Here is a 15789-nt window from a genome sequence, read left to right as displayed (position 1 = left end):
ATGCTTCGCGATGGTCGCAGAAAATAGTTTGAACAGAGTCGCCACCGAACTTTATTTATTTCAATGAAGAAAAAGGAAAATATCGATAAAACCTTAAAAAAGGTTCGTCGCAACCAAATTCGGGTTCGGGAGTCGATTACGCAAGGGGATGGTATTAACACTTATCACGTCCGTTGTACACAACGAGAACCTCTTAGTTAAATTTGCGATTGAATGTTATCTTATGTTAATTGTTTTCTTCGAATGATCAAATTTGAAAAAGGAAAATAAAAGGGTTGCAAAAATGTTTTTATTAGGGTGCTTGACGAGATTGTGGGTCTCGCTCCTACGTATCCTCCAATACAATGAGGAACACAAAGCTTTGTAGTTCGGAGAAAGACAATATATTTTTGGTGTTTTTTGTTATAGTGCTTAACAAGACGTGAATTTCGTTCCTACGTATCTTCTGGTGCGATGGAGAACTCAAAGTTACGTAGTTCTGGGTAGCAAATGAGTGTTGTTTGGTTGATTTTAGAAGACGAATTTTTAGGTCGCACTCTAACGGTTAAACATTGACTTGTCTACTCACGGTGAAGGCATACACGCTAGCATGTATACACGTTAGAAGGGACTAAGCAATGTTCGTTTGAAAAGGTTTTGATTGCACGGGGTGCGAGAAAAGGTAGGTTTAATTGGTTTTGATCGCACGGGGCGAGAAAAGATAGGTTTAATGTGTTGAGTGTTTTGTTTTAGGGTTTGGAAGACGAATATTCATGACTTGCAAGCAATTACTACTTGTGTCTAATATCCAGGACTATGAGTGGACCTTTCACTAAGTAGTCTTTTTCTTCCCAATCTGTTGTAAAAAATATTTGAGCATTTACAAGTGTTTTGAATGAGAGACAAACACTTGAGCTTGCAAGCAATTACTACTTGGGCTTAGTGTTCGAAACTATTACTGGACATTTCACACAAGTAGTCTTTTTCTTTCGATTTATTATGAAATTGTGACATGTTTGTATTTTTAGAGAAAGACAAAGTATTTATGGCTTGCAAGCAATTACTACTTGAGCCTATTACACCGGAGCTCTTACTGAACCTTTCACTTTGGTAGCCTTTTTCTTTCATTATTGTTTGAAATGGTCTGAGTATGAATTAGTCATTTTGGATTTGATTGTGAAAAATGCTTAATGTTGGATCAGACATTTATTTGTATTTGCGGATGAATTGTACCATGAAAATGGTTTTGAATATGAATGAGATTGAATGAGATGGGTTTGAAAATGATTGTGAATCGATAGTGAAAATGGTTTGATTTTTGAAAATTGCTCGACGTTGGATCCAATTTATTTTTATTCTTTTTAAAGTGGTTAATTTTACGTAATAGGAAAACGGTAAAATTATTACACATCATGGGAATGTGAGTACATTTGTCGAATAAAGATATAATAAAACGATTAAGAGCAAACTCATCAGACAAGTAAATGCAAACAAAAAGATCTCATTGTAAGAAGGTCCAAGAGTAAGCCACGAGACCGAAAATGAGTCGAAATCAAAGCAATTGAATTTAGCGCTAAATTAAGCTAACTTAAAGTGGATTCATGTAAGAATTATTCTATAAGAAGCAGGACAACAAAAGCTATGCGTCCGAGTGGCATCTGAAAACTAAATTGGATTTTAAGCTTCGAAATCGCAACGCAATGAACCAACAACTCGATGAATTGTACAATATTTACAAAGGTAAAATAAATTGAACAAAATAATAAATTTAACTCTATTTTAAACTAACTTAAAGTGGATTCATCTATGAATCACTCTATGCGAAGCTGAACAACAATAATATTGCAAAATTGAATTTACAAAACAATGAGAAATTTAACAAACTCGATAGACTATATACAGTGTTCACTCATCACTAGGATTTCACAATTTGAAAGACAAATGACTCTTCCATTGAAAGCTTCTTTTAAAGCCAATACTTCTACACCACCCAATTATAATCAAGTGAACTATCTAATTCTCTATATTCATGTCATTTTAGATAACATGTTGGAAAAGTCCTTTTTTTGTTTGTTTTCTGCTTAAACCTTACAACGGCCACATAATGATTTGGGTAGAAAAATGAAAATTAATTTTCTCCACTAGGGCAACATGGAAGATTTTGGGAGTACATTAAATCATTTCCAAGGCATCACTCTCATTGTAGATGGTAGACAAAAAAACTTTATAGAACCTAAGGCTATTTAAAAAAAATAAAAGAATCAACAAGTATACACAAGATATGATTTAGTTAACGAAGACATCACATGCTAAAAAGTGAAGAAAATCAAACGGGTCAAAAGATAAATAAGTTTTATTCTTGAAATATAATTTAATTTACAAACTAAAAAGTGAATAAAAAGCCAAGAGGTCAGAAGATAGCACAACACAGAGAAAAACTTGTGTAACTAAAGATCTAGGAAAAACACAAGCCGAAGAAGAGGAAGACCTCAACCTGCACCAACCAAAGAAGGCCTACGTAGTGACTTAATTTCCACCCCAGATAGAAATGCTTATGCAATCGAAAATTTGAAATAGCGCAGTCACAAATTAGACGCACATAAAACACAAAGACTAATGAAAATGTGAATAAATAAATAAAACACAAACAGAAGCAAATGAATGGAACAATAAAAACCAAACCAAAATAGAACTTGAAACTTGTTTTTGTTACGCAATGGCTTGATGTTACCGTAAAAACAAAACCAAACAGATTGATGCATGTGATTCACCATAGTGAAAGGGTTTTATTGAGAGGGGTTTCATGGCCAGACTCAAATGGAGAGAGGGTTATCGTTTGAAGCAGGTAAGCTTTCGAATCTTCAAATGGAAGTAGAGAGTCATGGTTCTCCCTCTAACTTAGCGAATAACATAACAGGAAGTAGAGACTCAAGATTTTGGAATAATCTAATGCTTCTTATACGGAGTCTTTGTCTCAAGTGGTCACTGCTTAAAAAGCTCTGAAGGAGGAACGAGAGTCTTCGGGAGGAATTCCTAATGTGCTTTAGAAGAAATATATTCGGGAGGAGCGAGAATCAAGGTTCTGGAAGAAGCTAATGCTTCTACTATGAAAACCCCAATCTGGTAATCAAGGTTAATGTGTTACCCAAAGATGAAAAGAGGTTCAGAAGGAATTCATGTATGTATGATCGTCATGCATCACACTAGGATGAAAGTAGGTTTCATTTAGCGAGAGTGTTGTAGTACAACGTATCTCGCAAGCACTCCTAAAAATTGTTGGTTTATGAACGTCTAAAGAGAGTTTTGTAGTACGAGGCATAACTCACATGTCCTTCTAAACTATAGAACTCAGGAAGAGTGTTGTGGTACAGAATGTTGCCCGCATTTACTTTCATGAATAAGCCATAAGGCTAGTGATGATACCATATGCATCATAGTAGATGATAATGTGCATTGAATACGTCATGAGGTCAGTGATGGTACCACATGCATTAGTTGGATGATTTGCGAATAAGAGATAACTTAACTTATGAAATACCCTTCTTGCGAATTGAAGATTGAAAGGTAAAACACTTGAGGCGAAAATAAATTTTGTTGGTCAAGGTGGTATGGGGTGGAACTGTTGACGGTAGCGTGTCTTGGGAGCTTGAAAGCCAAATGAAGGAGTCTTATCTAGACTTGTTCGTTTTAGGTAAATTTTCGAGGACAAAAATTTAATAAGCGGGGGAGAGTTGTAACACCCCAAAAATAATTAGAATATTATTATTATTATTATTGTTATTTCTTGAATTTTTATTTCAGATTTATTGTATTTTTTGTTATTCTATTATGCTTAATATTATTCTTAGTATCATTATTATTATTATTTAAAAAGAGACATATATAATTGGTTAATGGAAAATAATGGGAAATAGACTTGATAAGACAAAAGGCTAATGGAGGTTTGAATAAAAATAAACATTATTATTATTATTATTATTATTATTATTATTATCATCATCATCAGTGGTAAATTAGAAGTAAAAGAAAATAAAAATGAGTGTTTTAGAAAAACGAGAAAAAAAGAAGAAGAGAAAACATAGAAAAGGGAGAATAAAGGTTTGTGTTTTTATTAGAAAAAGATGGAATTAGAGAGAGAAAGGAAGAGGAGAAAAATACGTATTATTTGAGAAAATGAGAGAAAATCCTAGCCACCCTCTTCTTCTCAAGAAAACCTTCTTCTCCAAAAATCTAAGAGAGAAAACTCCAAATCACCAAAAAGGTCGCGGTAGAGATTGTACGAGGAAGGTTGTCGCCATTGTTGAGAGTTTCAGGTAAAAAAATCTACAATAACAAGATAAGTGGGGTGAGGGATATTGTTATATAACTGGTATTTTAGCGTTTAGATTAGTAGGGTTTCTATTAAACCCCAACTTTGGCTTAATTCCTTGTGTAAGTTCTCATAAGATATGATTTGTTTTGAACCTTAGATTGGGGGCTGCCTCTTGAATGATAGATCTTTAGGGTGTTTGTGTGAATTTGTAGGTTTGTTCATGATCATAATATAATTATTTATTTCATGTTTACTTTGATGAAGATGTGTTAATATGGATCAATTTTTTATATCCAAATTGATGTTTGGATGATGTTATAATGCAGATGTTCCGTAATTTCCTACTAGAATGACTTTTTACTTTAGATTGAGTATGGATTTGATTACAGCTACGAAAAATGAAATTTCATACAGAGCAATCTATTGCACCAAAAGTGAAATTGATTGGAACCTCTTCAACAACTGTAAAAAGTCAGGTAAAATACTAGTGCAATCGATTGCACCAAAAATGCAATCGATTGACACCCATTCAATAGTTGTAAAAACTCAAACATAACAACAGTGTAATCGATTGCATGACTAAGAGTTACGGAAAATGTCCACTACTATGGAATACATATCTTACCACAGTTGGGAGAAAGATTCTACTATGGACAATGGTTCGTGGTAAGGTAGCTTGTGGTTGTATGTGCCCTTTTTGCAACCATTGGCTACTAGCCGTGGTAAAAAGATAATAGCTAGTAACATACCACTACGACTGTTTAAAAAACCCGTAGTAAAAGGTTTAGGTCATGTGTTCGATTCCATGTGCCTGCATTTTTTTCCAGATTTCAACATATTTCACCATGATTCTAGAAACTAACTGTAGTGAAAGACTTAGTGCACAACATATCACCACAGTCATTTATTGCCACTGTGGTGATATGTTTACTTGAGTTTATTATAACCTATGTGGAATGCTTATTTCAATATTATTTAGAAAATTATAATATGAGATATGAAGTTATATTAGAAGAAAAAGTTACACTAATCAATGTTGTACAAGCTTTATGTAGCCCATAATCCACATGTTTCTCTTTAACGGTTAGTTCTTGTTTCAATGCTTCTAGTTATTCAACTACCTCTTCCTTCACCTATAGTCCATTTTGTAAAATATTATTTACTCTACAAATAAATTAGAGATTAAAGAATGGGAAATTGAAGAACTAGAAGCATTGAATTAAGTTCTAACCGTTAAAGAGTAAAATACGGATAATGGGCTGAAGAAAACTCGTATAACATTGATAAGTGTCAGTTATTTTCTTATATAACTTAATATCTCATATTATAGTTTTATAATACAGTTCAAAAGGTTATATATTCGGTAAGGGGTTGGAAAAACACTCAAACCACATACGATATAGTAAACTCATCTTCTATGACATGTTGACTGAACGTAATGAAGCTGCAATTTAGAAGGTATATCATTAAACAAACCTTACTAACAACATACATCAACAACAAATATTAAACAACATACAAGGGGTTGGTCCCAATCCTCTTAACTGAAATAGCAATCAGGTTACCCCATTATTGACTTCTAACATCCAGGGGATTTGTCTTTCAACACAACATAGTGCTTCAGGGAACAACTCTTCAACCCTGATCAATCTACAGGAATAAGACAAACAGCAGGAAATTGCACAATGTCACACCTCAACCAGCTCCACTTCTAGAGATCAGACTTCTAAAAGTGACCTTCTTGAGCACACACACAGTTGACCCTACCCTTGTCAACTTAGTACACACAAATGTCTCCTCTTCCAGGTCAGGAGTAGGTTCCAAACAAAAGTATCCCTTTGTTTGACACCTAAACATCTGCTCTTCAACCAGTAGCTGCATACTTGTTGAACAACATGTTCTAACATCACATAGAGCATTAGTTCCACCTCCTTGGAACAAATTCTCCTTGAAAGTCTTCAAGGTCTTTACATGCAGTACCCAAGGGAGTAAAAGGAATCAGTGATCAGGTGATCCTTACCATGATGAGTGAACTTGAGGAGACTCAAGTATCTTAGACATCTTCAGTAGATTATGATGTCATCTTGAATCCAGCAGTCTTTCCTCCACATGAGAGGTAACTACATCAGAGTTTGAGTTTTTCCAGGTATTATGCAGCGGAAATCACAATACAACTCAACCTATGAACACACACTTCACCAGATCAGCCTCCAAGACCATACCAAGTTTGAATATGATTCAATACTGGCACAGCTGTCCCACGCAAGGGCCAATTGCCAACCTCCATAGACAGGTCCATACATTGCCTGTCATGAATAGTCCATCCACCTACTTCAAGGGACCATTCAGGGACATCACAGAACCTTCCACAGGTTCCAACATCAGTACTAACACAACTCCTTGCAAGATACCAGAAAGTATCACCCATGGATCTCATCTAGAAATAGAACAGGATGCCTGCTCTGATACCAATTGAAATTCTGGCGTAGTCAGAATTCAGATGTTCTACTCCAAGTCATGACATCTGATCCAACATTGTAACTAATACAGCAAGACAGTTATACAAATTAAAACCCTGTACTAAAGCACGCTTTCACAGTTGTCACGACATCTACTACTATATTACCCTAGAATGGAAGAACACCTAGTTCTGTCCTTCTGGTACAAAGACACAATAGAGATCAAACACCACACTTACTTCTGTTGTGTTTGCACAGTTATTAGCATGATATATCAATATTGATTTGAACATCACCTGTTACTGTATTCCAGTTTGCTGGCCTAATACTCGTGTTTCCTAAACTAAAGGTCAAGCAAGTTAACCTAATTTCCACATATTAGGGAGCTAACAAATAGGCTATTTGTTAGGTTCATTAATTGTAGGTTAGTTGTTATTTTCCTGGATTTTAGCTCAGCTGTTGGATTCCTAAAAAATAGCCTGAGAAAAATGCTGAAACAGAAAAACTAATTATCCTACAATTTAGCACAAGATGTCAGGTGTGAATGTCACAACATTCAGTTTGACATCTAGAACATATACCTCATGCTGATTCTATTATGTTCCTGAAAACAGACTGTGCTAACTTTGTTGTACTGTAAAAGACTAACCAGTCTCTACTTCAGTATCAGCCTACACGAACAACTGTCAAGACATCCAGTTTGACAGTTTCACTATGATCCTTTGGCCAGGTCTGTTATCCTCTTGAAGACCAGACTTAACTAAATACTGAACTGAGATCAACATACCTATTATTCAGTATATGCTGTCAATGATGAATGTCAAAACATTCTGATTGACATTCAAACAGAAGGCTATGTACCAGGTCTGTTAGTATCTTGATAAGCAGACTGAAATACCAGCTGAGTTATGGCAGAAGGATTATAACATGCAGAAGGAAAACAAACACAGTAAATTTTTAACCCAGTTCGGTGCAACATCACCTACTCTGGGGGCATACCAAGCCAGGAAGAAGATCCACTATCAGCTGTATTAATTCAGAGTTAAACTCCCCAGTTTACAACTCTTCACTTAATCCCTACCCAATGCAGTCTATACCTAGGAACTCCTAGATAGAAACCTCCAGTTTCCATTCCTATCACTACAAATACAATGTAATGTTAAAACAACTTGAACTTGCTTCACAGCTTCGTTCAAGACCATAACAACTCTTGCCTACAGGCTTTGAGTTATAAATACTCTCAGCTTTAAACACTGAGAAACACATGGTAACCTTCCCACAGGTTGGGAGGTTTACCTCACACACACCCCTAAATTTTCATTCTATGAGGCTTACAAAAACTAGGTTACAATATGCTATTTATAACCTAATCACCCAACTGGAATTGGGCCTTCAGAAATCGCAGCAAACTTCTTCTTTGCTGTTACAAACTCAGCAGAAAATTTCTGCTACAAATAAGGTCTTCAATCTTTTAGTTCCTAAAATCTCTCCATATATATCTCCATATTTAGAGCCCATATATTCTGATTGAGTCTTTAAGACCTCCACATGGGAGTTAGGATATTCACCAAATATCCTCACTAATCCTATAATATATACTAAATTAATTAATTCAGTTTTCTACACATGTACGATGTCACAGGCATGATGTCGTGACATCGTACATGACATGTTGGTCCAGATGTTGAACTTCTTCAACCCAACATATTAAAACAACAGAGATGATTACATTATTTGTTTTCTAAAATTAATGTCAATCCTGAGGTATTAACAATCTCCCCCTTTGGCAAATTTTAGCTAAAACAAATAAGCCTCTGTCATTATCTCCACCACCACAAACACCAAAGTTGGTGTACATGAGGAAGTAGAGGTACAAGAATCAGTTGCATCAGAACCCTTCCCTTCAACGGTAGAGCTTCCATAAGAATATGTGATGCTGAGTACATAGATAATGTAACTCAGATCACAAGACACAACTGTCCTCTTAACTCAGATCACAAGACACAAGTGATATGCCCAGTTAGTGACTTCTGTGCCCGAAGCCAACTTCTGCTTGCTACCACATTTTACTTGCTTTTGGTACATTCTCAGGACAATATTTCTCTCCCCCTTTTTAGCTAAACATTTGTAACTGAACCCATCACAAAACCAGATCCAGGCGCAGTTTGCCCAAACCTTAACATACCCCATGGTTTAGAGGGAATGGAGTGTTTCTCTTGTGAGAAGAGGAGTGTTGTTACATCCTTTAAATAGTCCCGCCTGTGCTTAGGAATTAACGGTAGGAATAAATGCTTGGTCAAGATTCATTAATATTTGCTGAGAGACAGTCAGAGAATCACCAACAAAATCTCAGACTATCTTTGAATACCTTTTATAGTTCTTGACTGTTTCTTTTCCAAAACAACAGTTCTAGTGCATGGAGACTATTCCATAAATGCAGTCAGACACGTTGCACTTGATGTCTTAACATTCAACGTGGCTTTTGCTTGCATTCTTCAAGTATTCTTCCTATCCACATTTCCTAAGACCACTTTCGTACCTCCAGTAGAAACTTGACATCTGGCACCACTAAAGCCAAAAACACAAGCACCAGTAGATGGTTACTCCCCCTGTACCACACAACTGTAACAATCAGGCTTATTCTAATTTATCATAATTAGACATACCACATCCATATTTCCTCAAGACTTTAAGATTCAGAAGGAAATAACAGCATTGTCCAAGGTAATGTCATGACATCCGGTCAGACATTCTTCTGGTCACTCAGCCTTGACACACACCACATCATCCCAATAACTAACAAGGTGCCATACCTTGTTATCTGAGAACTCATAGACCACAAGCTTGATGATTACTTGCAGCGCAAAGACAGAACTCCCCCTGTCATGAACAACCAACTCTCCTCTTGAAACTTGGAGATCACACATTAACATATCCAACACCCCAAAGTTGGACCTCCACATACTTCCTGATTCAAAGAGAACCCAGACTACTTGATGAATGGAAAACATAAGACGCATCTTCATGTCTTCAAGAGCACACCCTCTGTTCAACCCTCTTGGCTGAGCACATCCACACTCTGTGTCAATCTCTCTTCTAACCAGAACAGAAAACCACTTCACAAAATGTTCTAACATTAGTTGGGACATCCTTCACAACATAACAAAGAACACCATCTGATAATCTTCAGACATCACTGATTCACCAGCTTGATCCAAAAGAGACCAGACACAAATTGAGACATATACATTCTCATCCCATTACCAGAGATAATCTTCCATAGATAGCTCAGAACTCCTACCACAAGCTCCAAGAGATGAATAGAACACACCTCCTTTTGTCTTCAACTTACTACTTTTCTGCTCAAATGTAGTTTGTCTCAGACTTTCCTCAAGAATAATCAGCTGCCATATGTTGATTATCTTGATTCTTCGAACTCACTTCTGAGATAGACCAACTGCCACTGGTTGATTACCTCCTTCATGAATCCTCATATGAAAAAGTCAAATGCCACTTTTTGACCTCTCCAAGTTTATCAGACTTCTCCCAAAGATATTCTGACCTTCCAAGTGAGACTTGAACTTCAAGCTACATGTTAAACAAAACTTAGATTCTCTAAGACACGAACATGTAACATCTTCTCCATCCAGCAACTCCAAAGAGCTGCAATGAGAACGATCTTTTTGAAGTACCCAATCTACAACTCTGTAGACCCTTCTATCTTAAGTTGATGTGCCACTTCACCAACTAAGATTCTGATGTTGAACCAAATGTCACAACATTGTGTTTTAACATTTAGCTGTTGAATTCAGCTCCTTCTTCTGCCACTTGAAAGAACTTCCTCCCTACACAGAACAAGAGTTCAATGCTCTCATAGACTTGATTGTGGAACCAAGTTTGAGTAAACAACCTCCATCCTGCAGGTTTGCAGTTAAGTCATCCAAGCTCACACCTTGATGAATCCCTGCTTCTTCTCCAAAGACATCAGACACTCTGATGCATGAGTCTTCAGAAGGACCAGTTAGAGATTAACCCTTTAGCTATACCAAGGATTCCACTTCCTAAAGCAAGGTTGTTTCCATGATGTTAAGAATGCTGCCACTTGTTCTTAACTCCACAGTATGCATTAGTCAATGCACTTCCTTACCTAGATCAGAAATAAACTGATCCAAGTAACCATCATCAAGACTATGATGTCTTCTTCTTATTGTACACACCAAGGCTGAACATGTTTCTTGCCAGGAAACCTTTTCAGAGATCATATGCTTTTGCTGCCACCAAAGAGATAGATCGTAAACCAATGTACTATCCTTTCTGTGATTCTGCACAGGGTCTTGAAGAAGAGATGTTCCAACATCTTTTAGAACATCAGTTATCTTGAGTTCCAAGGATAATCAATTAAATACTTGTACTTGGCACAAGTAGACATTTCTTAAATCCTTTCCCAGACACTTCCACCATAAGAATACTTTGAAAATACTCTTATTGTGTCAACATCTTCTGCTTGCAAGTACCTCAACAGTTTTGAGAATCTTTCCAGATTCGATTCACCCTTAGGAATGAGAGAGATGAATCCTTCCTTGAAAATGTGTCACACAACAACCAGAACCCATGTGACACAGGTCAACAGCCAACCAGACCCTAGGCTGACCAAACGTGAGGAGGTTAACCAAAACTCCCCCTCAAATTAATAAGCATGGAAACTCCACACCAATATCCATGCATTATACACAAATGTCTCAACATGACATACACCATCCCTACCAGTGGCAACTAACTCTATGAGTTATACCTATACATACTCCAATCACACCAATCAGACTCCAGCTGACCATAAGTACTAGGGAAAAGAAAATACCACCAGTCAATAGTATATATGCATTGCCAGAGCATACTACTTCAACCAACTTTGGAATCTTCATGACCTGCCACTTCTGAGAGTGGTGTTTGAATACCACGATTCATGGTCCCAATCCTCTTAACTGAAATAGCAATCAGGTTACCCCATTATTGACTTCTAACATCCAGGGGACTTGTCTTTCAACACAACATAGTGCTTCAGGGAACAACTCTTCAACCATGATCAATCTACAGGAATAAGACAAACAGCAGGAAATTGCACAATGTCACACCTCAACCAGCTCCACTTCTAGAGATCAGACTTCTAAAAGTGACCTTCTTGAGCACACACACAGTTGACCCTACCCTTGTCAACTTAGTACACACAAATGTCTCCTCTTCCAGGTCAGGAGTAGGTTCCAAACAAAAGTATCCCTTTGTTTGACACCTAAACATCTGCTCTTCAACCAGTAGCTGCATACTTGTTGAACAACATGTTCTAACATTACATAGAGCATTAGTTCCACCTCCTTGGAACAAATTCTCCTTGAAAGTCTTCAAGGTCTTTACATGCAGTACCCAAGGGAGTAAAAGGAATCAGTGATCAGGTGATCCTTACCATGATGAGTGGACTTGAGGAGACTCAAGTATCTTGGACATCTTCAGTAGATTATGATGTCATCTTGAATCCAACAATCTTTCCTCCACATGAGAGGTAACTACATCAGAGTTTGAGTTTTTCCAGGTATTATGCAGCGGAAATCACAATACAACTCAACCTATGAACACACACTTCACCAGATCAGCCTCCAAGACCATACCAAGTTTGAATATGATTCAATACTGGCACAGCTTTCCCACGCAAGGGCCAATTGCCAACCTCCAGAGACAGGTCCATACATTGCCTGTCATGAATAGTCCATCCACCTACTTCAAGGGACCATTCAAGGACATCACAAAACCTTCCACAGGTTCCAACATCAGTACTAACACAACTCCTTGCAAGATACCAGAAAGTATCACCCATGGATCTCATCCAGAAATAGAACAGGATGCCTGCTCTGATACCAATTGAAATTCTGGCGTAGTCAGAATTCAGATGTTCTACTCCAAGTGATGACATCTGATCCAACATTGTAACTAATACAACAAGACAGTTATACAAATTAAAACCCTGTACTAAAGCACGCTTTCACAGTTGTCACGACATCTGCTACTATATTACCCTAGAATGGAAGAACACCTAGTTCTGTCCTTCTGGTACAAAGACACAATAGAGATCAAACACCACACTTACTTCTGTTGTGTTTGCACAGTTATCAACATGATATATCAATATTGATTTGAACATCACCTGTTACTGTATTCCAGTTTGCTGGCCTAATACTCGTGTTTCCTAAACTAAAGGTCAAGCAAGTTAACCTAATTTCCACATATTAGGGAGCTAACAAATAGGCTATTTGTTAGGTTCATTAATTGTAGGTTAGTTGTTATTTTCCTGGATTTTAGCTCAGCTGTTGGATTCCTAAAAAATAGCCTGAGAAAAATGCTGAAACAGAAAAACTAATTATCCTACAATTTAGCACAAGATGTCAGGTGTGAATGTCACAATATTCAGTTTGACATCCAGAACATATACCTCATGATGATTCTGTTATGTTCCTGAAAATAGACTGTGCTAACTTTGCTGTACTGTAAAAGACTAACCAGTCTCTACTTCAGTATCAGCCTACACGAACAACTGTCAAGACATCCAGTTTGACAGTTTCACTATGATCCTTTGGCCAGGTCTGTTATCCTCTTGAAGACCAGACTTAACTAAATACTGAACTGAGATCAACATGCCTATTATTCAGTATATGCTGTCAATGATGAATGTCAAAACATTCTGATTGACATTCAAACAGAAGGCTATGTACCAGATCTGTTAGTATCTTGATAAGCAGACTGAAATACCAGCTGAGTTATGGCAGAAGGATTATAACATGCAGAAGGAAAACAAACACAGTAAATTGTTAACCGAGTTCGGTGCAACATCACCTACTCTGGGGGCATACCAAGCCAGGAAGAAGATCCACTATCAGCAGTATTAATTCAGAGTTAAACTCCCCCGTTTACAACTCTTCACTTAATCCTACCCAATGCAATCTATACCTAGGAACTCCTAGATAGAAACCTCCAGTTTCCATTCCTATCACTACAAATACAATGTAATGTTAAAACAACTTGAACTTGCTTCACAGCTTCGTTCAAGACCATAACAACTCTTGCCTACAGGCTTTGAGTTACAAATACTCTTAGCTTTGAACACTGAGAAACACATGGTAACCTTCCCACAAGTTGGGAGGTTTACCTCACACACACCCCTAAATTTTCATTCTATGAGGCTTACAAAAACTAGGTTACAATATGCTATTTATAACCTAATCACCCAACTGGATTTGGGCCTTCAGAAATCGCAGCAAACTTCTTCTTTGCTGTTACAAACTCAGCAGAAAATTTCTACTACAAATAAGGTCTTCAATCTTTTAGTTCCTAAAATCTCTCCATATATATCTCCATATTTAGAGCCTATATATTCTGATTGAGTCTTTAAGACCTCCACATGGGAGTTAGGATATTCACCAAATATTCTCACTAATCCCAGAATATATACTGAATTAATTAATTCAGTTTTCTACACATGTACGATGTCACAGGCATGATGTTGTGACATCGTACATGACATGTTGGTCCAGATGTTGAACTTCTTCAACCCAACATATTAAAACAACAGAGATGATTACATTATTTGTTTTCTAAAATTAATGCCAATCCGAGGTATTAACAAATTCTGGTATCAGATATGAGATGTCGAAGGTAATGTCATGACACTAATATTTGAACAACAAGTGAAATATGAACAAAATAAAAATCAGGAAACAATTGAAAAACGACACAAGCAATTGTTAACCCAGTTCGGTGCAAACACACCTACGTCTGGGGGCTACCAAGCCAGGAAGGAAATCCACTAAACAAAATTAGTTCAAAGACTCTCAGCAAACAACTCCAAGTTACAGTCTTTTCACCTAATCTCTACCTGTGTGATTTCTATCTAAGAACTCTTAGACATGAGACCCTACTCACTCCCCCTTAATACCAAAAAATGAATTTTATTATTAAATCCAGCACCAGAATATTGAGTATATGCCTCTAACGCAACCTCCTGGCTTCTCTTTCAGACTCCAATAGAGTGAGAACATCATCCACTCTAACAGGTCCTTTCACATTCCTCATAATGCGACGGGTCGGGTCATCCATAAAACTCACTCTAACTTGAGTCACCTGTCCCCTTGAACCAGTGCGGCCCACAATTTTCTCAACCTTAACATACTTCACTTGACTATCCATTCTGCTCAAAATACAACAACATTTATTGAAAAGAGATCATACACAAATTACTGAATCATGATTATTGAAATCGTATTTGCAACATAAAATCATGTAAATTAATAAACAATTGTTGCAACATCAAAGCAAAATCAATATCGAAGAACCACAGAATGATCCACAATGACAGTAATTGAAAAGAGATTAAATTGAAGAGATAGAAATGAAGAAGAAAGCTTACGCAGTAGAATTGGGTGGTGGGGTAGGAAGAGGAGAAGACCTGAATGAAGCGGTCAGAAAAGACAAAAACCCTAATCTTTCTCCTATTTATATTTATATTTTGAAAACCCTGAAAAGTTCATGGGCTGGCCCAATATCAATGTCTACTTTCGAGGTTTTTACCTATAATCACCCACACTCAAATATATTTGTGATTTTAACATTTTAAATTTTTTAATAACCACATTGTCATATTGGATTTTTCGAGTAAGCTACCAAAATTTTGAAAGTAAGCATGCGCTATTATTAACGATTGAGCATTTTTACTGGGTTTTTCTCTAAAAATATGCATCTTTATGGTTCTCACAAGTATTTTTAATAGATATTTTGAAATTTTTGATAAAATTGCGTAGAAATATATTTTGAAAAGTCTGATATAAATGTATATCGTTTTTTTTTTAATTTCCGATAGAAAAAAATTGAGATGATTTGTCAATTTTTTTGAAATATCCGATAATACAGATTTATTTTTTTATTTTTTAAAAATATGATAATTTATAATAACAATCTAATATAAACAAAAAAAATACGTAAGAACAATAACTCTAGTGG

The 15789-nt window shown here is 36.5% G+C and overlaps 1 protein-coding gene across 1 annotated transcript; it reads right to left on the bottom strand.

Annotated features, from left to right (window-relative positions):
- Positions 1 to 14729: 14729 nt before the first annotated feature.
- Positions 14730 to 15256, bottom strand: LOC127075829 (40S ribosomal protein S28). Its single transcript, XM_051017318.1, has 2 exons — positions 15200 to 15256; positions 14730 to 14980 (listed from the first exon to the last, which is right to left on the bottom strand). Exon 2 carries the CDS (start codon positions 14977 to 14979, stop codon positions 14782 to 14784), a length of 198 nt encoding a protein of 65 aa, XP_050873275.1. The 5' UTR covers position 14980; positions 15200 to 15256; the 3' UTR covers positions 14730 to 14781.
- Between the last annotated feature and the right edge of the window lie 533 nt (positions 15257 to 15789).

This window comes from Lathyrus oleraceus, chromosome 4 (assembly GCF_024323335.1).
Source record: "Lathyrus oleraceus cultivar Zhongwan6 chromosome 4, CAAS_Psat_ZW6_1.0, whole genome shotgun sequence".
NCBI classification, from domain to species: domain Eukaryota; kingdom Viridiplantae; phylum Streptophyta; class Magnoliopsida; order Fabales; family Fabaceae; genus Lathyrus; species Lathyrus oleraceus.
The sequence above is the reverse complement of the archived record's forward strand: the minus strand, read 5'-3'. Positions and strand labels throughout refer to the sequence as shown.

Excerpts from the sequence above, each read along its gene's own strand:
- LOC127075829 (XM_051017318.1), bottom strand. The coding sequence starts at position 14,979 with ATGGATAGTCAAGTGAAGTATGTTAAGGTTGAGAAAATTGTGGGCCGC.